This window comes from Amia ocellicauda, chromosome 7 (genome assembly GCF_036373705.1).
Source record: "Amia ocellicauda isolate fAmiCal2 chromosome 7, fAmiCal2.hap1, whole genome shotgun sequence".
In the NCBI taxonomy this organism is placed as follows: domain Eukaryota; kingdom Metazoa; phylum Chordata; class Actinopteri; order Amiiformes; family Amiidae; genus Amia; species Amia ocellicauda.
In genome coordinates this window covers 37186105-37211357 of record NC_089856.1, presented here as the reverse complement: position 1 = coordinate 37211357, position 25253 = coordinate 37186105, and the positions used below count along the sequence as shown (strand labels likewise).

Below are 25253 nucleotides of genomic sequence, written 5' to 3'. Positions count from 1 at the left end.
ACACATATCAGATTTTGTACACACACAGTGAAATTGACATAACAAATATTTTGAGTATCATTTTGTTTATGAGTATAAAAAATTCAGAATCGCCTCCCCAGAAATAATGAAAACATAAGTGCATTCTAAGGCAATGAAAAAATAACAGATAAAAAAATAAATCACTCCGCATGCTAAATGTGGGGTTGTGCTTAATAGATGTTTAGCTGTAAAATGCATCTAGTGTCAGTAGTTCTCTACTTGCTTTAGCTGTGGGTTGTCACATAACGTCATATTGACAATATTGCTTAGCAAAGCACTCTCTGAGGATAAGATTGTCTATATAGCAGCGATAGCTTACATTAGAACAAGTAGAGTTATGTATTCAGCCACTATGAACATCATTCTGTGTCTTTCTTTATCACTGAGTTTGAATTATTTAGTTCTTTCATCTGAATTGCCAATTTGTGAAATTCAAGACAAATTTAAATTGAATGCACTGTACAAGAAAGGTGATATTGTTTTGGGGGGATTATTTGAAGCTCATTCAACAAGAGTGCATCCTGAATTGACCTTCACTTCAAAACCAGACCAGCTGCAATGTGAAGTGTGAGTTACAATCACTGAATGGTATATACTGGTATTAATTACTTTAGTTTAAAACCAGAAGTAAGGTATGAGGATTAAGGAACTCATATGAGATTTCATGTTAATCTCTTTAACTATAGCCATTTAGTCCATTGATGCATTTATTCTTCATTATCATTGAAAGTATTATCATTCAGTTAACTTCCTCTATTTCTCTAATGGTTCCTCTGTCTACTTTCAGCTTTTATTTTCCTGCTTTCCAGTGGGCACAGACCATGGTTTTTGCTATTGAGGAAATAAACAGAGACGCTGCCCTTCTTCCTAACATCACTCTGGGCTACAGGCTGTATGACAACTGTATCGACCTGGCATTGGCATTTCAGGCAGCCACAGCCCTGATCAGCGGAGAAGGTGACACTTTCACTGACTACAGCTGTACAGGGACACCCCCAGTCTTAGGCATTGTTGGGGATCCTGGGTCAACTAATTCTGTCGCCATATCAAGAATGTTGGGCCTTTTCCAGATGCCTCTGGTATATTAAACCTTTATGTATGCTACTTCTTCTATTCACATTGGATTTTTGGTTTGCGTGTGTAACTATCCTTTTAGTGTATGTTTGTTTGTGTATTTCTAGGTCAGCTATTATGCCACTTGCTCTTGTTTAAGCAACAGAAAAGACTTCCCTTCTTTCTTTAGGACTGTTCCAAGTGACACTTTCCAAGTCAAAGCAATGATTCAAATTATCAAGCACTATGGATGGACCTGGGTGGGGGCCATAGCAAGTGATGGTGACTATGGTCAATATGCTATTAAGAGTTTTATTGAGGAGTTTAATAAGTTTGGCTGTATATCATTCTCAGAAACTCTGCCCAGTGTCAATTCAATGTCTAGAATACTTAAAATCATCAACACCATCAAACAGTCAACTGCAAGAGTTATTGTTGTTTTTTTGGTAGAAGCTCAAATTATTCTATTTGTTAAAGAAATTGCTCGCCAAAACATCCGAGACAGACAGTGGATTGCCAGTGAATCCTGGACCACTGCCAATGGAATACTCAATGAGGAAACGTTCAGCTCATTTGGTGGCACAATAGGAATTGCTGTTCGCAGAGGAGAAATCCCAGGGCTGAAAGAGTTTCTACTCCAGGTTCGACCTGTCTTTGACCCCAACAACACTTTAATCAATCAGTTCTGGGAAGAAATGTTCAGTTGTAAATTCCCTGAAAAAAATAATAATAACAGTTCATCTGTTCTTGTAAGAAACAGAATATGTACAGGATCAGAGGATATCGATAGTACACAGTCTGGTTATACTGACGTGTCAGATTTGAGGCAATCTTACAATGTTTATAAAGCGGTGTATGCCTTGGCACATTCCCTTCATGATCTGATGTCCTGTGAATCAGGAAAAGGGCCCTTTGAAAATAACTCCTGTGCCGACATCACAAGTGTGCAGCCCTGGCAGGTAAGAAATACTGTTCTTTGGCTGCTAAATGTTTATAAAATGTTTTTATGTATATATACATTTAAAACTCCTTACATCCATTTATCATTTGGACACATCACATATACATATGAATCTTCTTCTAAAATTCAATGCTTAGTTTTTCCAAGTATTTAAAAAAAATATATATAAATATATGTACAGTACTGTGCAAAAGTTTTAGGCAGGTGTGAAAAATTTACAAATGTAAATAGATTATATTTATCAATTAACTAAATACAAAGTGAGTGAACACAAGAAAAATCTACATCAAATCAATATTTTGTGTGACCACCCTTTGCCTTCAAAACAGCATCAATTCTCCTAGGTACACTTGCACACAGTTTTTGAAGGAACTTGGCAGGTAGGTTGGCCCAAACATCTTGGAGAACAAACCACAGTTCTTTTGTGGATTTAGGCAGCCTCAGTTGCTTCTCTCGCTTCATGTAATCTCGATGATGTTTAGATCAGGGCTCTGTGGGGGCCATACCATCACTTCCAGGACTGCTTGTTCTTCTTTATGCTGAAGATAGTTCTAAATGACTTTCGCTGTATGTTTGGGGTTGTTGTCATGCTGCAGAATAAATTTGGGGCCAATCAGATGCCTCCCTGATGGTATTGCATGATGGATAAGTATCTGCCTGTACTTTTCAGCATTGAGGAGACCATTAATTCTGACCTAATCCCCAACTGCATTTGCAGAAATGCAGCCCAAAACGTGCAAGGAACCTCCACCATGCTTCACTGTTGCCTGCAGACACTCATTCGTCTACCGCTCTCCAGCCCATCGGCACACAAACTGGCTTTTGCTACAGCCAAATATTTCAAATTTTGACTCATCAGTCCAGAGCACCTGCTGCCATTTTTCTGCACCTCAGTTCCTGTGTTTTCGTGCATAGTTAAGTCGCTTGGCCTTGTTGCCATGTCGAAGTCTTCCATGAAGGCCACTTCTGACCAGACTTCTCCAGACAGTAGATAGGTGTACCAGGGTCCTGCTGTTTTCTGCCAATTCTGAGCTGATGGCACTACTGGACATCTTCCGATTGTGAAGGGAAGTAAGCATGATGTGTCTTTCATCTGCTGCAGTAAGTTTCCTTGGCCGACCACTGCATCTACAGTCCTCAGTGTTGCCTGTTTCTTTGTGCTTCTTCAAAAGAGCACATCTGGAAACCACTGTCTGCCTTCAAAGTTCTGCCTGGGAGAGACCTTGCTGATGCAGTATAACTACGTTGTGTCTTGTTGGTGTGCTCAGCCTTGCCATGGTGTATGACTTTTGACAGTAAACTGTCTTCAGCAACCTCACCTGGTTAGCTGAGTTTGGCTGTTCCTCACCCAGATTTATTCCTCTTCACAGCTGTGTCTGTTTCAGTTAATGATTGTGTTTCAACCTACTTATTCAATTGATGATCATTAGCACCTGTTTGGTATAATTGTTTAATCATACACCTGACTATATGCCTACAAAATCCCTGACTGTGTGCAAATGTACCTAGAAGAATTGATGCTGAAACTCTCTGAAAAGCTAAATATTTTTTTACAAATCACATGAAATCAAGCCAATACTAAAATACTGATTTGTATATTTTTTTATATTGTTCATTTCTTTATCAAGTTCTCTTCCAAACAGTTTTGTTAATCCAATGCATATTTACATTATTTAGTTTTTTTTTTATCCTGAGCTCCTGCACTACCTGCAGATAGTGAACTTCACTACTCACCATGGAGACAGGGTCTCCTTTGATGAGAATGGGAATGCTGTGGCAATGTATGATGTGATGAACTGGCAGAGGGCCGACGATGGCTCTGTGAAAATAGAAACAATCGGTCTGTTCGATGAGTCGGCTCCTGCTGGAGAGGAACTTACACTCCATGAGGACAAGATCTTTTGGAACTTCGATTCTAATGCTGTAAGTCATGCACGCAAGTGATATTCTTTTCTGAGGAACAAAGTTCTCTACCTTGACATTTATTCCTGATTTTCATATTATATGAAATTAATGCCTTTTCCTTAGTGTGCAATTGTATAATTTGCTGATATCAAAATACATTACAACATGTTACATCAAAATTCCTGAGAGATTTCACAGCAGATATATTTAAATGTGTATAACATCTTTCGCACACTTGAATTGAGAAAATGTAACTGGCAATCAATATTGGCAGTTTGAAGTAAAACATGGATGTGCACTTCTCTAGCCCCCCAGGTCTGTGTGCAGTGAAAGCTGTCTGCCTGGTACCAGAAAGGCAGCCAGGAAAGGGGAGCCACTCTGCTGTTTCGACTGTATACCTTGTGCAGAGGGAGAAATCAGCAACCACACTGGTAGGCAGGGAATACAACATGTGTCTTCACATAGAACTAATTTAAATTAGCAGTGTTTTTCTTTTTAAATGTACCACTAGTAATCATAAACCAGGGATATTCAAAGGCATTGATTTTGAAATACTTTTATATGTAACTTGTTCTGTCACACAGATTCCAGATAACATGGAAACTCCTTTTCTTTGTGTCTTTTATAAATTTATATATATATATATATATATATATATATATATATATATATATATATATATATATATATATATATATATATATATATATGTTTTTGGTCTTAATGTTTAGTTATAGTTTTTTTATTTTATTCCTGGCTAACATGATTCTTATTGTCCTATTTCATGTCATCATTTTGTTCCAGTTTCTCAGTCAGATATATATATATATATCTTTTGTCTATGTTCTGAATTATTTATTTAGAAAGTTTATGAATACTCAAAATAGAAATCATCTTTCTGGCTCATTAACTTCTTTCTCTCAGATTCCATTGATTGTGTCAAATGTCTACGAGATTTCTGGTCCAACCCAAGAAGAGACCAGTGTGTGCTGAAGGACATTGAGTTTCTCTCCTATAAAGAGCCTCTGGGAATTTCCTTGACAACAATCTCATTATTTGGGGCGTGTGTTTCAGCTGCAGTTTTAGCCGTGTTCATTTACTACAGGAACACCCCAGTTGTAAAAGCCAACAACTCAGAATTGAGCTTCCTCCTGCTGCTTTCATTGATTCTCTGCTTTCTTTGCTCGTTGCTCTTTATTGGCCAGCCACTGCACTTGACTTGTATGCTGAGACATGTTGTGTTTGGCATCAGCTTTGTTTTGTGTATCTCTTGTATTCTTATAAAAACTATTGTTGTCATAATGGCATTTAAAGCCACACTTCCTGATAACAATGTCATGAAATGGTTTGGAGCTGCCCAACAGAGAGGCACTGTCTTTGTATTTACAGTAATCCAAGCTGTGATCTGTATCATATGGCTGAGCACAGCATCCCCTGTGCCTTTCAAAAACACCAAGTATCAAAACTCAAAAATCATTTTTGAGTGTAACGTTGGATCCATCACTGGATTTAGCTGCCTGCTTGGTTACATAGGCTTGCTAGCCAGTGTGTGCTTTCTGCTGGCTTTCCTGGCCAGAAATCTGCCAGATAACTTTAATGAAGCCAAGTTCATCACTTTCAGCATGCTCATCTTCTGTGCAGTTTGGATCGCTTTCATTCCAGCATATGTCAGCTCTCCGGGGAAATACTCAGACGCTGTTGAGATATTTGCCATCTTGGCTTCAAGCTTCGGTCTCCTCATTGCGATCTTTGCTCCAAAATGTTACATTATTCTGCTTCATCCAGAGAAAAACACCAAAAAAACACTCATGGGGAGAGCAGCTCCTAGGAAGTAACTTAACCATTAATTTTCTGTAATGTTGACTGGTTCTGTAACATGTTACTATCTATCCTCATGGATTAATTGCAGAATAAAATCCCTTTAATGGCTATTAGCCTACCTAAGATGTAGAACTATTAAAAGTATCATAAAGTCATTTACTTCTTTATCAGTTTTAATTCTTTACCATATATAATGTGTTGCATGTTAATTGTGTGCAGAGTATTTTCCATTATTTGGTTTCTGGATACTTCAAAAAGTTTGTGTTACTTCTGCACTCCAATTTTTCAATTATTTGAAAAGTATGTGATTGATGGAAGGAGTAATGTGATCTCTGAATGCCATGGCATAAATGACACATGGGTAACTTGTGAAAGTGTAAATGATGTAAATGTGGGTTTAGTTTAATGTTTTGCACTTTAAATTTTAAAATGCTATTTAGAAATGTTTACTCTCTATTTCTCTGTACATCATCAGTCCATTCACCCCAGAGTAAATAACCTGGTTAAAGTATTACCTGCACTATTGAGCTGGTTTATGCAGGACACTGGAGAAAATAAATAAACGTTTAAAAAAATTAAATAACGAATTGGTAGCCATGTTTTCAATAAGTGTTGCTTTAAAAAGGAATCCCATTTCTTATACTTTGATTTCATTTTAATCTTTCAAAGCTGGCAACCAGGAGCAACAGGTTTCTCTGTTGGATCCATTTCTGCTCTTCCCTGTGACTGACACCTGGGCCTGGATCACTGCAGCCCCTGGGGATGGTGCTCTCCTGAACGCACAACATCAGAGCACCTCCCTCACTCCTACAGCAGCTCGAATTCACTCTGCTTGCTCTGCGTGGATACCAAGGCTGCGTCCCAAATCACACACTTGCTCCCTACACCCTTCGACAAGTGTACACTTTGCGTGACATTGTGCTGACGTCACAGAGTGTGCACTTGAGTGATCGAGGGTGTAGGGTGTAGGGTGAAGCTAAAAGCGTTCAATGGGACACACTTCAGCATCATCATTCAGCACCTTTATCTTTGACCGAAAAAGTACCTACGCAATCTTTACTTGTCAGATTGTAGTTTTAAAGAAAGGAGACTGGTATAGTTGTTGCACTGTTCCTCTTCCAAATATTTTTTTCAAGGATTTCGGCAAGTAGGAGACGTCTTTGCCGCGTTAGTTCCGTACTGAGCAAAGAGGAGTTTTTTTTTTTTTTATCATACATATGTTTATATATAAACGTTGAGATAATTTAAAATACTTTGATATTGCTTAATACAATGGAAACTTCACCTCATCTTACGAACGTACTTTACAATGCACCTGCTACATTTTTAATGTTTTAAATAATAGTATATTTTAGTTTAAATACAATAGGTAGTGGCCTAATATATTTTGCTTTACATTGGTTCAATATGAAATAGTCACTGCAAAAACAGAATGTAAACAGTAGTGCTCTATAAGAAATTGCATATAATAATACTAATGATAATAATGATGACGTTAATGATAACAACAACAACAATAATAATAATAAAGATACAAAAATAGTATGACACAGACATTCATGATACTCTCCCTTTAGGCAGATCGTCTGTTTTCTTACACCAGACTGAACCGGAGTATACCTGTTCTAAGGCTATACTTTGATGTGGAGCAAGACCTAAAGCAAGACTTTCGTCTGTCAAGAAGGTCAATGGATGCTCTGCTGCACCTTATCCACAGAGAGAGGGACCATGGCTGGGGACATGCCCTGGAGGTTCTGATGTTTGTGTACTGGCTGGCACACGGGCTCTCCATCAGGGTGGTGTCAAGTGTTTTTGGTGTCCCGAGAAGTACAGTGCACAGAGCAGTGCACAAGATTGCCAACGAGATTCTTGGACTACTGAGCAGAGTAATTGCATTCCCTAAGCCAGGAGCTGGATGACGTCGGACAGGGTTTTGGCCATCTGGCTCAGAATGCAGCCTTTAACAAGGCTGTGGGTGCACGGTACCCACCACCATTTTGGGTGATGAGCCAATCTGCCTCATCACACCCTACAAGGAGCCACTGCAGGGGAGAGTACAAGAGAGGTTTAACCGGTACCACTCAAGGGCTCATGCAATAATAGAACGAGCCTTTGGAATGATGAAAACCATGTGGAGGAGCATTTTCTTCAAAGCATTGGAGGTGCATCACACCTTTGTCCCGACAGTTATTTCAACCTGCGCCATCCTCCACAATGTCTGTTTGTCTGCTGGTGACCTCCTGGAGCCTGAGGCCAATGCAGCAGATGACAATGTGGATCCACTTCCTATACCTGGTCCTGGGCTGAATGAAAGGAGTGGCACTCCAAAAAGGAACCAGTTGGCAGACCAAATCTCTGCACCTGTTATTACTCCTGCACATTTGATGGCACATGATTACCTGTGATTAGGGCCATACCGAACACTTCTATAATGGGGGTGAAATGTTGGATTTCCCTGTTTGTTGAAATTTTGGAAGTCTCTGTTTGTTATTATTCCTCAATGTAAATAGTTGTATTTTAATACATTATTTGTAGAAGTTCATTTATTTTTGCTGTATATATATATATATATATATATATATATATTTACACACACACACACAATGTATATTTTATGTAACACAAAAAGTAAAATGTCAGTGTTCTCATTTTCTAAGACAGTGTTTGAGTATGTTTGTGAATAATAAATAAATCTCTTTGTTTGGGCCTCTGTTTGGCGGTGCCTTGCCTCATCCCTTGCTGCTTCCTTCTTTAAGAAATCTAATATTTTAGAATCTTCTCTCTTCCTTTTTTTGGGAGTGGGTGTTTTGGGGCTTTCTGGGGTCTGGGCTGACATCCCTGCTTCTGAGCTGGTGGCCTGCTCAGAAGAGCCTGCTGGTCTGGGAGTCAGCACAAGGGTGCCTGCTGCTGGTCTGTTGGCCTGCTCTGAATCTGCTGGTCTGGGGGCCTGCTCTGAATCTACTGGTGATGGGGGCTGGTCATCCAAAATGCATGAGGCAATTAAGTCAGGAGGATTAATAGAGGGCCTTCCCCCAATGCATTGGAATAAACCATAGCCACATTGCTGCTGTGGCTTCCCCTGCATCTACTCCTGTCCCTGTTGGTGGACATTTCAACTCCTATAACAAAGAAATTATAAATAATGTGTATGTGTGTACATGTGTGTATGTATAAATATATAATGTGTGTGTGTGTGTGTATATATATATATATATATATATATAGACCAAAGATTTGCTTAAGATTTTGTTAACTACTCAATTTACTGCCATAATTTGTTATATGATTATTAAGATACAAAACAATCTATCTAACCCTCCTTAAATCACTTTAAAACGTGTATTTTTTATTGATAGTTTTTTTCTACCTTCCCCTTCAGTTATGGACTGTCTAACAAGGTTCAAGTTACAATTAATCTATAAATTAACACATATCATTACATGTACCTTGTATTTTTTTTTAAGATTGTCCCACTTCTTGCTTGCCTAGATGTAGGATAGCTTCCACTCCAGTCCCACCTCTTTTAATATTGTTTTGTAAAACATGGTAGTTAGAATTTTTGCAGGAACAATTATGTGATGCGATAATACATATTTCTATTTATATTCTTCATACTGAAACAATTAGCTAGATATTGGATACTGCTTTGTATTATATTTTATAAAATTATAATTATATATTTTATATAATTAATTATATAAAATAAACATCATAGATAGTTGAATCATGTATTTCTACGAAGACACTCACTGCCAGCCCAGCTTTGCCGCATTTTGTTTCCCCGTGAACATGCCATCATTTGCAGCACAGAGCTGGATAAATTTAAGGGTCTCTTCATCGGTCCCTATATTTAATTAAAATATAAAATAGTAATAATTATAATTTGGAAAATATTGTTAGCTTATATCACGTCTTAGTTTTATAATACTTAATTAAGTAATTAATTAATTGATAGGTGATGAGATGTTTCTTTGCTGTACTTTCTAATCATATATTAAAATCATGATTTTAGAATAATTTTATATTATCTATCTATGTATTATGATTTCCTTCATAAACAATTTAACAATATCTACAATCTATTTTTACATTACATTTGTATGCACCTGCCTCCGCCATATTTCCCATTTGTCTTCGCCTTCAATGCAAAGAGTTCTGGGACTTCAGCACTAAAACACTTCCGCATAAGTGTGCTCTTTTGTACACTCCACTGAAGGGAGCTTTGAAGGGCACAAAAAGCTCGATTAGGCTCCCTTCACTCACTCCCTAAGGGCTTGGGACACCCCTTAAGATGGCCACCATAGTACTTCCGCTTCTCAAGGGAAGGGAACGAGGGAACAAGTGTGCGATTTGGGACGCAGTCCAAGGGCAGTTATCCTTCAAGTTGAGAAACCGTCCAGAAGAGGAGGGGGAGATCGGCGGCCGACAACGCCATGCTGCTCAGGGATGTCGTGGCCTACTCAAATGAGAGAAGGCTTCCCCTGGTCCTGATCAGCTTGGACCAGGAGAAAGCCTTCGACAGAGTGGGCCAGGAAAACCTGCAGCTTGTGATGGAGAGGATGTGTCTCAGTCTTGGCCTGAGGAGATGGGTTAAGATCATTTACATCAGCCTAAGCAGCAGGGTCCTCGTGAACCGCCACCTGACCAAACCATTTCCAGTCAGGTCGGGGGTTCGACAGGGTTGTCCCCTGTCGGCCCTGCTGTACGTCCTCTGTTTGGAGCCGTTCATGCAGGCGATCCACCGGGATGCCTGGGTCACAGGTTTCCCGGGTTCCGGTGGAGAGCAACTGAAATCCCTGGCCTACATGGACAACGTGGCTGTGGTTTGCACGGACGCGCTGTCCGTGGCCAGGGTTGAGGAACTGCTGGACGGCTTCTGCAGGGCGACGGGGGCTGCTGTCAATAAGGCCAAGAGTGATGTCTACCTCTCTCAGGCATGGCCTGTCGGCCGGGGCCCAACGACCGTGTTCCCTGTTCCCTGTTCCCAACATGGGCACCCGGAGCTGGGAGGAAGCCTTATCCAAGGTCCAAAGGGAGATCCACGGCTAGAGCACAAGGACCTTGACGATGGCTGGTAAGGTGCTGGTTGTAAAGACCATCCTCTTCCCGATACTTCTCTATGTCGGCATGGTATTTCCCCCAGACAGGCACACCGCGAAATTGGTAAACAGAATTATACTTTGGTTTGTCTGGGGGAGTGAAATGGAGAGGCTGAAACGAGTGCAGAGGGTGAAGGGCGCCCTGGACAGAGGTAGGGGGGTCCTGGACATTGTGCGGCTCATTAAGGCGCAGGGGCTGGCGTATGTGGTAAAGAACATCCAGGCTGCTGGCAAGAAAGTGAGTTTTATGAACTGCTTTTACTTTGCCAGCAGCCTGAGACCACTCGGCCTCTGCGCCATGGATAACACCAGGCCGCACTCGTGGGATCCCCCGCTGTTCTACAGGGCACTCCGAGCCTTTGCACTCGAAGTAGGCCTCCACAAAGCCGCGCTAGAAGAATAGAAGATTTTCCTCCCGAAACCTACCGGTTTATCTGGGCTAACGCTATGCACGTTTGCCTCACACGCAGAAATTGTCAAGTAGCAGTGTCTTTGAGCCCTGATTGGTAGTTTCATATCAAAATACACAGCAGTTTTTATGAGGTGATAATTACGGTAAAATTAATACATAAGAATAACGTGCAGCTCCAAAATGGGAAACGAACTCACCAAGACTCCCTGCAGCAATATTTTGGAAACGCATTAACCAAAAATACATTAAATGCGAAATAATGCAATGTGACAATTTTTGCAATTGCAAGAAGTTCTGAACTTTATTTTAAAATACTCATCTAACACCACAACTTTATTAAATACATTCGGAAACATACCTGTGTGTTCAAGTTCCAGTGAAAATAAAATATATAGCAATAGCTGGCTGTGTGTGTTTTAATGATATTTGTTTGTTGCTCCTCTTTCCTTTTCTGTCATTGCTAGTTTCGCAGAAGGGTGTTTGGCTTTTAGGTGGGTTAAGACACCAGCTGTATATTTGTGGTATATTAATTGCACTGCACATATTATACACTTTACAGTGTTTTAATTTACTTTGTCAAAGTATTTCCACGCAGAAATTCTCTGAGAGGAAGACATTGGTTTCGTTCTTGTAGCGCCGCAGATCTGCAGAATTGCACCAGAATTGCACCAATCCCATTGGCAGAGTCGCACGGATCTGTCATTGTCAGCCAATCACAGACAAGAAATAACAAATCCCACCCTCACGTCAATCTTCATTACAGCTACATAGAGAGCCAATCAACCGTACAGGCTTTAAAATAAAATCAACATTATTATTATTATTATTATTATTATTATTATTATTATTATTATTATTATTATTATTATTAAATACAGAGACAGATGACTTGAAAAGATTGGGTAGGTACTTTTTCGGTCAAAGGCAAAGGCACCGAATGCTGACGCTGAAGTGTGTCCCATTGAGTGCTTTTAGCTTCACCTACACCCTCCTCACTCAAGTGCACACTCTGTGACGTATGCACAACGTCACGCAAAGTGTACACTTGCCGAAGGGTGTAGGGAGCAAGTGTGCAATTTGGGACGCAGCCCAGGTGTGCGATTTCTAATAAACTGCAACATTATTGGCTTAAGCCATTTTATGTGAGCCTGGAGTTTTATTGGTTAGAATTGGAATGTCTGATCCTATTGGCTAGAAAGACTGAAGTGGGTTTGGCACAGTGAATGATTGACAGTTGGTCTGTCTCGCCGCAGATCAAACATACAGGCAAGCCAGCAGCTTTTTTTTTTTTTTTTTTTTGTCAGAGCTACTGTGGAGGGGTTAAAGAGCCACATGCGGCTCCGAAGCCGCGGGTTGTCGACCCCTGCCCTAGACTAAGGACTTTATTATAATTGTTTGATCATGCAGTGTTCATTAAGAAATAATATGAAAATAATGTAAAATAATTGGCAAGGAGGAAGCCTTTAAGAACTGGCAAATACAAGATCTGGGGGAGCTCAGGATCCCGTGATGGGACCCACCTCCGGGGACGGCGATCTCCCCCTGCTGGAGCCCGAGTCCAAGATCTTTTAACCTTTTTTATGAAAAGATTGGTTTTAAAAAATGACTTTAAAAAAAATGAATTTTAACTGTTTTTAAAGATTTAGTTGATTTTAAAAGCACTAGTTGTTTGGGTTTTTTGGTTAGTTTTGTTCTGTTTTTTTCTTTTGTCAAATACATTGGCTGTTTGGATTTTAATTTTAAATGCATCGGACTGTTTTGGTTTGTTTTTTATTTTATCGTTTTATTAGTTTTTTGCTTTGTCCGGTGCATTTTCAGTTAATTTCAATGTATTTGACCATATTGTTTATTTGTTTAATGGATTTATTTGGCAGTATTGCCCTGATCACAAGTTTATTTGATTTATTGCACGTATTTTGTTAATCACTATAAGATTTTAAAATAATTTTAAGTGATTTTAAGAATTGATTTAATTTTTTTTTTATCATAAGTATTAAAATTTGTTTTGAATGTTTTTATTATCGATTGTAAAATACTTAACCCAATAAAACAGTATTTACAATAATTGGCTGTAAACATGAAGTATATGTGATTAGTTTAACATGATTCTTTAGAATAAAACGTAACAGCATAATGCCGATTATTGCAAGAAAAAATATATTTTAAAATTCAAAATTGTGATGAATCCATACAGTGACGGAAAAAAGTATTTGATCCCCTGCTGATTTTGTACGTTTGCCCACTGACAAAGAAATGATCAGTCTAAGTGTACACTTGCCGAAGGGTGTAGGGAGCAAGTGTGCAATTTGGGACGCAGCCCAGGTGTGCGATTTCTAATAAACTGCAACATTATTGGCTTAAGCCATTTTATGTGAGCCTGGAGTTTTATTGGTTAGAATTGGAATGTCTGATCCTATTGGCTAGAAAGACTGAAGTGGGTTTGGCACAGTGAATGATTGACAGTTGGTCTGTCTCGCCGCAGATCAAACATACAGGCAAGCCAGCAGCTTTTTTTTTTTTTTTTTTTTGTCAGAGCTACTGTGGAGGGGTTAAAGAGCCACATGCGGCTCCGAAGCCGCGGGTTGTCGACCCCTGCCCTAGACTAAGGACTTTATTATAATTGTTTGATCATGCAGTGTTCATTAAGAAATAATATGAAAATAATGTAAAATAATTGGCAAGGAGGAAGCCTTTAAGAACTGGCAAATACAAGATCTGGGGGAGCTCAGGATCCCGTGATGGGACCCACCTCCGGGGACGGCGATCTCCCCCTGCTGGAGCCCGAGTCCAAGATCTTTTAACCTTTTTTATGAAAAGATTGGTTTTAAAAAATGACTTTAAAAAAAATGAATTTTAACTGTTTTTAAAGATTTAGTTGATTTTAAAAGCACTAGTTGTTTGGGTTTTTTGGTTAGTTTTGTTCTGTTTTTTTCTTTTGTCAAATACATTGGCTGTTTGGATTTTAATTTTAAATGCATCGGACTGTTTTGGTTTGTTTTTTATTTTATCGTTTTATTAGTTTTTTGCTTTGTCCGGTGCATTTTCAGTTAATTTCAATGTATTTGACCATATTGTTTATTTGTTTAATGGATTTATTTGGCAGTATTGCCCTGATCACAAGTTTATTTGATTTATTGCACGTATTTTGTTAATCACTATAAGATTTTAAAATAATTTTAAGTGATTTTAAGAATTGATTTAATTTTTTTTTTTATCATAAGTATTAAAATTTGTTTTGAATGTTTTTATTATCGATTGTAAAATACTTAACCCAATAAAACAGTATTTACAATAATTGGCTGTAAACATGAAGTATATGTGATTAGTTTAACATGATTCTTTAGAATAAAACGTAACAGCATAATGCCGATTATTGCAAGAAAAAATATATTTTAAAATTCAAAATTGTGATGAATCCATACAGTGACGGAAAAAAGTATTTGATCCCCTGCTGATTTTGTACGTTTGCCCACTGACAAAGAAATGATCAGTCTATAATTTTAATGGTAAAAAATCCAGAAAAACGCATTTCAAAAAAGTTATACATTGATTTGCTTGTTAATGAAGGAAATAAGTATTTGACCCCTTCGACTTAGTACTTGGTGGCAAAACCCTTGTTGGCAATCACAGAGGTCAGACGTTTCTTGTAGTTGGCCACCAGGTTTGCACACATCTCAGGAGGGATTTTGTCCCACTCCTCTTTGCAGATCCTCTCCAAGTCATTAAGGTTTCGAGGCTGACGTTTGGCAACTCGAACCTTCAGCTCCCTCCACAGATTTTCTATGGGATTAAGGTCTGGAGACCTACAGGACCTTTATGTGCTTCTTCTTGAGCCACTCCTTTGTTGCCTTGGCTGTGTGTTTTGGGTCATTGTCATGCTTGAATACCCATCCACGACCCATTTTCAATGCCCTGGCTGAGGGAAGGAGGTTCTCACCCAAGATTTGACTGTATATGGCCCCGTCCATCGTCCCTTTGATGTGGTGCAGTTGTCCTGTCCCAGTAGCAGATAAACACCACCAAAGCATAATGTTTCCACCTCCATGTTTGACGGTGGGAATGGTGTTCTTGGGGTCATAGGCAGCATTCCTCATCCTCCAAACACAGTGAGTTGAGTTGATGCCAAAGAGCTCAATTTTGGTCTTATCTGACCACAACACTTTCACCCAGTTCTCCACTGAATCATTCAGATGTTCATTGGCAAACATCGCTCGGCAGGGGGTTGTGAAAAACATGAATTTATGTGTGAAGACATGATATATACATATGATCAACTTCATTTATTAAAAATGAATTCCATATGAATGAGACTTTAAATCATTATGAATTCACATACTTGAATTACAAATTAATTTAATCTGAGTTTACAAGAATTACATAATGTATTCATGTGTTTTTCCTGTGTTGTACTATCGGAATTCATGAGGAATTAATGCCCATTATTGTAAAGTGTTACTCTATATAATCTCAAGCAAATTACAGGTTCTTCTACAACATGTATGTATAACATACTGCAACTCAAAAGGCAATTGATAATAACAACATCATTGTGTTGCACATGTTTCTCGGATCATTCATGTCAAAATAAAACTAATGTGTACAGTTTAGCCTTGGGATGTCACACAGCGTCATATTGACAATATTGCTTAGCAAGGGTCTCTCTGAGGGATAAGATAGTGTCTATATAGTAGCGATATCTTACATTAGAACACATAGGGTTATGTATTAAGCAGCTATGAAAGTCATTCTGTTTCTTTCTTTATTACTGGGTTCAGATTATTTCGCTTTTTCTTCTGATTTGCCAATTTGTAAACCACAAGGAAACTTTCAGCTGAATGGGTTGTATAAAAAAGGTGACTTTGTTTTGGGGGGAATATTTGAAATGCATTTAAAAACAGTACATCCTGAACTGACCTTCACTTCAAAACCAGAGCAGCTGAGATGTGAGACGTAAGTGATATCATTGGATGCTATGTTCAACAAACTACTTTACCTTTAAGTCAGAGGCAAGGAATGAGAAATAAGAAATTAAGAAGAGATTATAATCATTTAAAATAAATAAGTCCATTGGTGCATGATATTACTCATTATCATTCAATGCATTCTGATTCTCTTAATGTCCTCTATTTTTTTAATGCTTCTTCTGTTATCTTCCAGGTTTTATTTTCCAGCTTTCCAGTGGGCACAGACAATGGTTTTTGCCATAGAGGAAATAAACAAAGACCCTGCCCTTCTTCCTAACATCACTCTGGGCTACAGGCTGTATGACAACTGTGTCAACCTGGCCGTGGCATTTCGGGCAGCCACAGCCCTGATCAGCGGAGTGGGCGACACTTTCACCAACTACAGCTGTACAGGGACACCCCCAGTCTTAGGCATTGTTGGGGATCCTGGGTCAACTAATTCTATTGCCATATCCAGAATGCTGGGCCTTTTCCGTGTTCCTCTGGTATAGTCAAATAATGATAAAAGTATTGAGAATACAAATACATGTTAGTCCAGAACTATCTAACTTATTTAAATGTCAGCTAAAATAGACAGTCATGATTTGCTTTTCAATAATACTTCTGTTCACAACAATATTCTCCCAACAAATTTAAAAAGGTACAATTCTCAATTTCACATTTTCACCTTGTTATTGCTTTAAAATAATGAATGGGTCTGTGTGAAATCTGTGAAATTATTTTGTTTCCCTGTTATTTACATTTCCTGACATTTATGTATTTAAAATGCCTCTTTGTGTTTGTTTTCTATTGTCAGGTCAGCTATTATGCCACATGCTCCTGTTTAAGCAACATAAAAGAGTTCCCTTCATTTTTCAGGACAATCCCAAGTGATGCTTTCCAAGTCAAAGCCATGATTCAAATTATCAAGCACTATGGATGGACCTGGGTGGGGGCCATAGCAAGCGATGATGACTATGGTCAGTATGCTGTCAAGACTTTTATAGATCAAGCAAATAGATTTGGCTGCATCGCTTTCTCAGAAACTCTCCCCAGTGTCAGCACAAAGGCTCAAATAGTTAAAATTGTGGAAACTGTTAAGCAGTCAACTGCAAGAGTTATTGTTGTCTTCTCTTTAGTAGCATATTTTATTCCTTTAGCTAGAGAAATTGTTCACCAGAACATCAGAGACAGACAGTGGATTGCTAGTGAAGCCTGGACTACCTCCACTGGAATACTCAGTGAGGAAACATTCAGCTCATTTGGTGGCACAATAGGAATTGCCATTCGCAGAGGCGAAATCCCAGGGCTGCTAGAATTTCTCTTCCAGGTTAAACCTGCGTATGACCCCAGCTACACTTTAATCAACCAGTTTTGGGAGGAAATGTTCAATTGCAAATTCCAATTAATAACAAATAGTCCACATCTGTCAGCTCTGGTAAGGAGCAGAATATGTACAGGATCAGAGGATATCGAGAGTACACAGACAGCATATACTGATGTGTCGGAATTGAGAGCATCATACAATGTTTATAAAGCAGTGTACGCCTTGGCACATTCCCTTCATGATCTGATGTCCTGTGAATCAGGAAAAGGGCCCTTTGAAAATAACTCCTGTGCCGACATCACACGTGTGCAGTATGGGCAGGTGAGAAACACTGTTCTTTGACATGAAAATGAAAATTTGTTTATAAATTTTTTATGTTTATGATGAAATGACTTGTTGCACTAATCATTTGGATGATGAAAACAAAAACTTCTGGCATCTAGTTCTAGACACAAGCAAGAACATGCATATTTAAAACAGCAAATTTAAAAAAACCTTTTAAAACCTTTTTCCGCTTAAACCTCAAATATATTTTCAAGAATCTCTCTGAAAATACCTAGCAAATTTTTACAAATCAACAACTGAAAATGAGGTAAACTATAACTGTTATATATTGTGAGACTTTTTGATATAGGCCTACACTAAACCACATTTACATGATCTAAAAAAATCTAAATCATTACACCTTTGGTCAAAGTAGCTGGTACATGAGACTGCCCTGATCATCAAATTAAATCTGTTTCACTCCAGAAATAAATAATCCATAAAGCAAGCTTATAATTTGCAAACACACAATAATGCCATATTACTTACTGTATAATAATTATAAAAATAGCATGTATTGTATTCAGAAGCTCAATTCCATTCAGTTATGTTAAGAACATAAGAAAGTTTACAATCAAGAGGAGGCCATTCGAACTATCGTGCTCGTTTGGTGTTCATTAAGGATCCAAGGATCCTATCCAGTCTATTTTTAAATGTTCTCAAATTTTCAGCATCTACCACATCGCTGGGGAGTTTGTTCCAGATTGTGACAACTCTCTGTGTGAAGAAGTGTCTCCTGTTTTCTGTCTTGAATGCCTTGAAGCCCAATTTCCATTTGTGTCCCCGGGTGCGTGTGTCCCTGCTGATCTGGAAAAGCTCCTCTGGTTTGATGTGGTCGATGCCTTTCATTATTTTCAAGACTTGAATCAAGTCCCCACATAGTCTCCTCTGTTCCAGGGTGAAAAGGTTCAGTTCCCTCAGTCTCTCAGTAGGACATACCCTTCAGACCTGGAATAAGTCCGGTTGCTCTCCTCTGAACTGCCTGTAAAGCAGCGATATCTTTCTTGAAGTGTGGAGCCCAGAACTGTACACAGTATTCCAGATGAGCTCTAACTAGTGCATTGTACAGTCTTAATGTTATTCCAATACATTCCTTTAAATGGCTTTTAATTGATCTCAAGCTCCTGCACTACCTGAAGACAGTGAACTTCATTACTCACTATGGAGACAGGGTGTCCTTTGATGAGAACGGAGATGCTCTGGCAATCTATGATGTGATGAACTGGCAGAGGGCCGACGACGGCTCTGTGAAAATAGAAACAATCGGTCTGTTCGATGAGTCGGCTCCTGCTGGACAGGAACTTACACTCCAAGAGGACAAGATCTTTTGGAACTTTGATTCTAATGCTGTAAGTCATGCACGCAAGTGATATTCTTTTCTGAGGAACATAATTCTCTACCTTGACACATATTCCAGATTTTCATATCATATCCAATTAATGCCCTTTCCTTAGTGTGAAATTGTATAATTTGTTGATGTCAAAATACATTTCAATATTTTAAATCAAAATTCCTGATTGATTTCACGAGAGATACATTTAAATCTGTATAACATCTTTCGCACACTTGAATTGAGAAAATGTAACTAACATTTCATGATCTTCTGGAATTTCAATTTGAACACTGTAAATCATGTATTTCTGTGATATTCTGTTCTATCAAAAACATTAAATTCTCTGCCTTGATCTATTACAGATTCTAATTTTATTTCAGTGCCTACTCCTTATTTAGAAAATGTATAATTTGGTGTGGTAAAACAAATATGCCAGAAAAAATGTATTGCCTCAAGATTTAAAATGCATATTAAGAAATTAGCATACATGTATTGATAAATTGTAACTGTTGTTTAATTTTGGCAGCATGAGATGAACATGTTATTGTACTTTCTCTAGCCCCCCAGGTCTGTGTGCAGTGAAAGCTGTCTGCCTGGTACCAGAAAGGCAGCCAGGAAAGGGGAGCCACTCTGCTGTTTTGACTGTATACCTTGTGCAGTGGGAGAAATCAGCAACCACACTGGTAAGATGGGACCACATTACTTCAGATAAAACTTTAAACTTAGATTTTTTTATGAATATTCTGTCATACAGATTTAAAATAAACAGGAAATTATTTGTATATATATATGTTTTATATTTTTCCGGTCCATTTTTAGTTGTAATGTAAATTATTCCTGTGTACAAATGATTGTTATTATATCTGTTCTTGTGTCACTGTCAGATTTTTCTCTTTTCTATGTTTTGATTTTTTTTTCTTTTTTCAAATGATTATGAATGCTCATACTTAAAATTTCAGTCTTTTTACTGGTTGATTAACATCTTCTTTCTCTCAGACTCTATTGAGTGTGTCAAATGTCCACCAGATTTCTGGTCCAACCCAAGAAGAGACCAGTGTGTAATGAAGGACATTGAGTTTCTCTCCTATGAGGAGCCTCTGGGAATTTCCCTGACAACAATCTCATTACTTGGGGCGTGTGTTTCAGCTGGAGTTTTAGCCGTGTTCATTTACTACAGGAACACCCCAGTTGTAAAAGCCAACAACTCAGAATTGAGCTTCCTCCTGCTGCTTTCATTGATTCTCTGCTTTCTTTGCTCGTTGCTCTTTATTGGCCAGCCACTGCACTTGACTTGTATGCTGAGACATGTTGTGTTTGGGATCAGCTTTGTTTTGTGTATCTCTTGTATTCTCGTCAAAACTATTGTTGTCATAATGGCATTTAAAGCCACACTTCCTGATAACAATGTCATGAAATGGTTTGGAGCTGCCCAACAGAGAGGCACTGTCTTTGTATTTACAGTAATCCAAGCTGTGATCTGTATCATATGGCTGAGCACAGCATCCCCTGTGCCTTTCAAAAACACCAAGTATCAAAACTCAAAAATCATTTATCAGTGTAACGTTGGATCCATCACTGGATTTAGCTGCCTGTTTGGGTACATAGGCTTGCTAGCCAGTGTGTGCTTTCTGCTGGCTTTCCTGGCAAGAAATCTGCCAGATACCTTTAATGAAGCCAAGTTCATCACTTTCAGCATGCTCATCTTCTGTGCAGTTTGGATCGCTTTCATTCCAGCGTATGTCAGCTCTCCGGGGAAATACTCGGACGCTGTCGAGATATTTGGCATTTTGGCTTCAAGTTTCGGCCTCCTTATTGCAATTTTTGCTCCAAAATGTTACATTATTCTGTTTCGTCCAGAAAAAAACACGAAGAAATCCCTCATGGGGAGAACAGCTCCTAATTAGTAACTTATACATTCACTTTCCATAATGTTGTTTTCGTTGCATGTTCTATAACAGGTTCTATAATGTGATCTCTCCCCATGCATTGATTACAGAAAAAGGCCCTTTATCAATTACCTAAAATGTAGAATAATGCAGGGAACTATCCATCCATTTTTACCTTTCCCAGTTTGAAATTCTTGTACATGTTAATTTTGTGCACGGTACTTTCTATTATTGATGTTACCTGTTACTTCACTGATAGTGAGTTGCTTCTCCACTCTTTCAACTTGTCAGCTTTTTTTTAATTTTCCAATGAATGAAAGATTGCCCAGGAGAGCATTATGTGTTTGATTAGGAAAGTCATGTGATCTCAGAATTCCCAGCATATTATAATGGTCAGCCAGACTATTTGTGAAAGTGCATTTGCTTTAATTTGTATTAACTGCACTGCTTTGTAAAGTAAAATAAAACATCTTATTTCAAAATGTGTATTCTCAATTTCTCTGTAAATCATCAGTCTACTCACACCAGAGTAAAGAACCTGGTAAAAGTAGTCACTGCACTATTTCAGTGGTACATGCAACAGGTTTCTCTGTTGGTTCCCTTTCCATGTGACTGACACCTGGGCCTGGATCACTGCAGCCCCTGAGGACGGTGCTCTCCTGAACACCAGAGCACCTCCCTCACTCCTTAAAATAGCTCTAATTCACTCTGACTGCTATGAACAAAGCATGTAAGAACATTTACTTATTGTGCACATCTATACACACACACACTACAAACAGATGCACACTGCAAGTGGTAAAAAAAAAGAATATTGAAGCTATTGTTTCCATTAAGCTTATCATACAAAACAGGAAGATGCTAGAGTCCATTTAACTTATCAACATTCAAAATTTCATTTTGAAACTATCAAAAACAAAAAAATAACTGAAATAAATAACACAATTACAATAACTCAAAAACTCCCTTTCATGGATTTTCTGTTAGTTATATTTAATGCATTTTTATCCTATTAATATATAGTTATAGTTATTTACTATATGTTAATTACAGTTATTATTTTAGTTTAGTTATAGTTTAATAATATTAGTTACAGTGAAGGAAAAAAGTATTTGATCCCCTGCTGATTTTGTACGTTTGCCCACTGACAAAGAAATGATCAGTCTATAATTTTAATGGTAGGTATATTTTAACAGTGAGAGACAGAATAACAATAATTGATTTGCATGTTAATGAGGGAAATAAGTATTTGATCCCTTATCAATCAGCAAGATTTCTGGCTCCCAGGTGTCTTTTATACAGGTAACGAGCTGAGATTAGGAGCACTCTCTTAAAGGGAGTGCTCCTAATCTCAGCTCGTTACCTGTATAAAAGACACCTGTCCACAGAACCAATCAGTCAATCAGATTCCAAACTGTCCATCATGGCCAAGACCAAAGAGCTGTCCAAGGATGTCAGGGACAAGATTGTAGACCTACACAAGGCTGGAATGGGCTACAAGACCATCGCCAAGCAGCTTGGTGAGAAGGTGAGAACAGTTGGTGCGATTATTTGCAAATGGAAGAAACACAAAATAACTGTCAGTCTCCCTCGGTCTGGGGCTCCATGCAAGATCTCACCTCGTGGAGTTTCAATGAACATGAGAACTGTGAGGAATCACCCCAGAACTACACGGGAGGATCTTGTTAACGATCTCAAGGCAGCTGGGACCATAGTCACCAAGAAAACAATTGGTAACACACTATGCCGTGAAGGACTGAAATCCTGCAGCGCCCGCAAGGCCCCCCTGCTCAAGAAAGCACATGTACAGGCCCATCTGAAGTTTGCCAACATCTGAATGATTCAGAGGAGAACTAGGTGAAAGTGTTGTGGTCAGATGAGACCAAAATCAAGCTTTTTGGCATCAACTCAACTCGCCGTGTTTGGAGGAGGAGGAATGACCCCAAGAACACCATCCCCACCGTCAAACATGGAGGTGGAAACATTATGCTTTGGGGGTGTTTTTCTGCTAAGGGGACAGGACAACTGCACCGCATCAAAGGGACGATGGACGGGGCCATGTACCGTCAAATCTTGGGTGAGAACCTCCTTCCCTCAGCCAGGGCATTGAAAATGGGTCGTGGATGGTATTCCAGCATGACAATAACCCAAAACACACAGCCAAGGCAACAAAGGAGTGGCTCAAGAAGAAGCACATTAAGGTCCTGGAGTGGCCTAGCCAGTCTCCAGACCTTAATCCCATAGAAAATCTGTGGAGGGAGCTGAAGGTTCGAGTTGCTAAACGTCAGCCTCGAAACCTTAATGACTTGGAGAGGATCTGCAAAGAGGAGTGGGACAAAATCCTTCCAGAGATGTGTGCAAACCTGGTGGCCAACTACAAGAAACGTCTGACCTCTGTGATTGCCAACAAGGGTTTTGCCACCAAGTACTAAGTCGAAGGGGTCAAATACTTATTTCCCTCATTAACATGCAAATCAATGTATAACTTTTTTGAAATGCGTTTACTTTTTCCCCCACTGTATTATTACAGTTAATATAGTGGTGATAGCTTTGAATGTTCGGTATTAAGTTCGGTAATGTAAACTACCAACTCAGACTATCTGCAATTCTCATTCACTTATTTAATCATCAGTTTATGCTCATTTGGTGGGTTTTGACACAGGCGAGACACCATAAGTAGGCACTTCTAAAAACTTCTACACACAGGCGTAGGTTTGGTTTCAGGATTGGGGGGACATGGATATCTTTCTCTTGAAGTGTGGAGCCCAAACTGTACTCAGTATTCCAGATGAGCTCTAACTAGTACATTGTACAGTCTTAACATTACTTCCCTTGTTTTAAATTCTACACTTTTGACAATATACCCTAACATTCTGTTTGCTTTTTTATAATTGCTTCCCCATATTTCCACCATCTTAAACAGACATGAAAAGTCTATGGATCATTTCGAATGTTACCACAAATGGAAGGAACTCTACTCCAGACTGGTCTCACAAAAGACAATTGACAACAAAAATCAACGGATTATAATGGAATATAATCTGATTCACTCCCAACTGAACAATCAGTTCTGTCCATGCTCAGATCTGCTAAGTACTTTTTTTATTATATTAGACTGTACACCTGACAAGAGCAAAAGTACGGTGGCCCTGAAGTGCAAACCTGAAAAACAAAATGAAAAACTGAAAACAAAATGAAAACCTGAAAAACAAAATGAAAAACTGAAAACAAATTGAAATCCTGAAAAATAAATTACAAAACATGAAAAAAATAATATTTAGGACATATAAAAAATAAGGGGACCTGAAAAACAAATCCAAGGACCTAAAAAACTAATTTAAAGATCTGAAAAAACTAACTGAGGACACGAAAAAATAATTACGGGGACCTGAAAAACAAATCTGAGGACGTGAAAAATTCAGAAGCAATTACGGAAAGGGAGGGTATATAGTCAAACAGATTGGACTGTCAATTACTGTCAATTACTGTAACACACCATGCACTGTGGAGTGGCTGTGAAGTGCATTGCTGCTCTTCAAATCTGTTCGTAAAGTATTGACTGAAGGAGAAATATTTGTTTTTGTAGTCGTTACTTATTTATTTATACTTTTAATTTTTTTTATTTAAGCCATTGGATATACAAGTTAGGGCAAGTACACCAGTTCAAACTAAAACATCAAAAGAACCAGAAAAATGTAAGTGAAAGGATATCAAATAAAATAATCTAAACTGTGGTGCATTGCTGTATGTACTGTCCCAGCAGACACTCAACATAATTTAAACGTAGTTTTGTATTTCAGATTAAGTTGTGACGTTGAACAACAACACAAAGTCTGTTGCATAGGCCTCGTACTCACAAACTGCGGTTAGGTCGATAACTGTACTACACACACCTTTCGTTACTAAAGTGAGTGGGGTCGGAAGCCATGATTATGATCCCGATTTAACATTGAAGTTTGACTTTCTTATTCTTTATAAAAAAAGCCACGAATGTAATAATGTAAATTAATGGCTACAGGACAGAAGGGAACTTTCACATAACTATTTAAAAAGTGGTCAAAACTGACAATTAAAAATACAGTTATAGTAATGAATACGGCTTATTGAATGCCTTAGTTTAGTTCCTTTTTGTGTATCTGTTTATCTAGAATTGAGCAGACGTGTCCAG

At 38.5% G+C, this 25253-nt stretch overlaps 2 protein-coding genes across 2 annotated transcripts; both read left to right on the top strand.

Moving 5' to 3' along the window:
• The first annotated feature begins 358 nt into the window (after nucleotides 1-358).
• LOC136754115 (extracellular calcium-sensing receptor-like) lies at nucleotides 359-5775 on the top strand. Its single transcript, XM_066710445.1, has 6 exons — nucleotides 359-588; nucleotides 809-1100; nucleotides 1203-2033; nucleotides 3731-3958; nucleotides 4248-4371; nucleotides 4865-5775. Exons 1-6 carry the CDS (start codon nucleotides 359-361, stop codon nucleotides 5773-5775), a joined length of 2616 nt encoding a protein of 871 aa, XP_066566542.1.
• Nucleotides 5776-16139: 10364 nt separating this feature from the next.
• LOC136753871 (extracellular calcium-sensing receptor-like) lies at nucleotides 16140-21103 on the top strand. The gene is made up of 6 exons (XM_066710254.1): nucleotides 16140-16222; nucleotides 16430-16721; nucleotides 17033-17863; nucleotides 18988-19215; nucleotides 19759-19882; nucleotides 20226-21103. Exons 1-6 carry the CDS (start codon nucleotides 16155-16157, stop codon nucleotides 21101-21103), a joined length of 2421 nt encoding a protein of 806 aa, XP_066566351.1. The 5' UTR covers nucleotides 16140-16154.
• The last annotated feature ends 4150 nt before the right edge of the window (nucleotides 21104-25253 follow it).

Coding starts and splice junctions, on each gene's coding strand:
- LOC136753871 (XM_066710254.1), top strand. CDS start 16,155: ATGCATTTAAAAACAGTACATCCTGAACTGACCTTCACTTCAAAACCA. Junction 19,216..19,758: donor GGAACTTTGATTCTAATGCT/GTAAGTCATGCA, acceptor TACTTTCTCTAG/CCCCCCAGGTCTGTGTGCAG. Junction 19,883..20,225: donor AGAAATCAGCAACCACACTG/GTAAGATGGGAC, acceptor AATGTCCACCAG/ATTTCTGGTCCAACCCAAGA.
- LOC136754115 (XM_066710445.1), top strand. CDS start 359: ATGTATTCAGCCACTATGAACATCATTCTGTGTCTTTCTTTATCACTG. Junction 2,034..3,730: donor CAAGTGTGCAGCCCTGGCAG/GTAAGAAATACT, acceptor TTTTATCCTGAG/CTCCTGCACTACCTGCAGAT. Junction 4,372..4,864: donor AGAAATCAGCAACCACACTG/GTAGGCAGGGAA, acceptor TCTTTCTCTCAG/ATTCCATTGATTGTGTCAAA.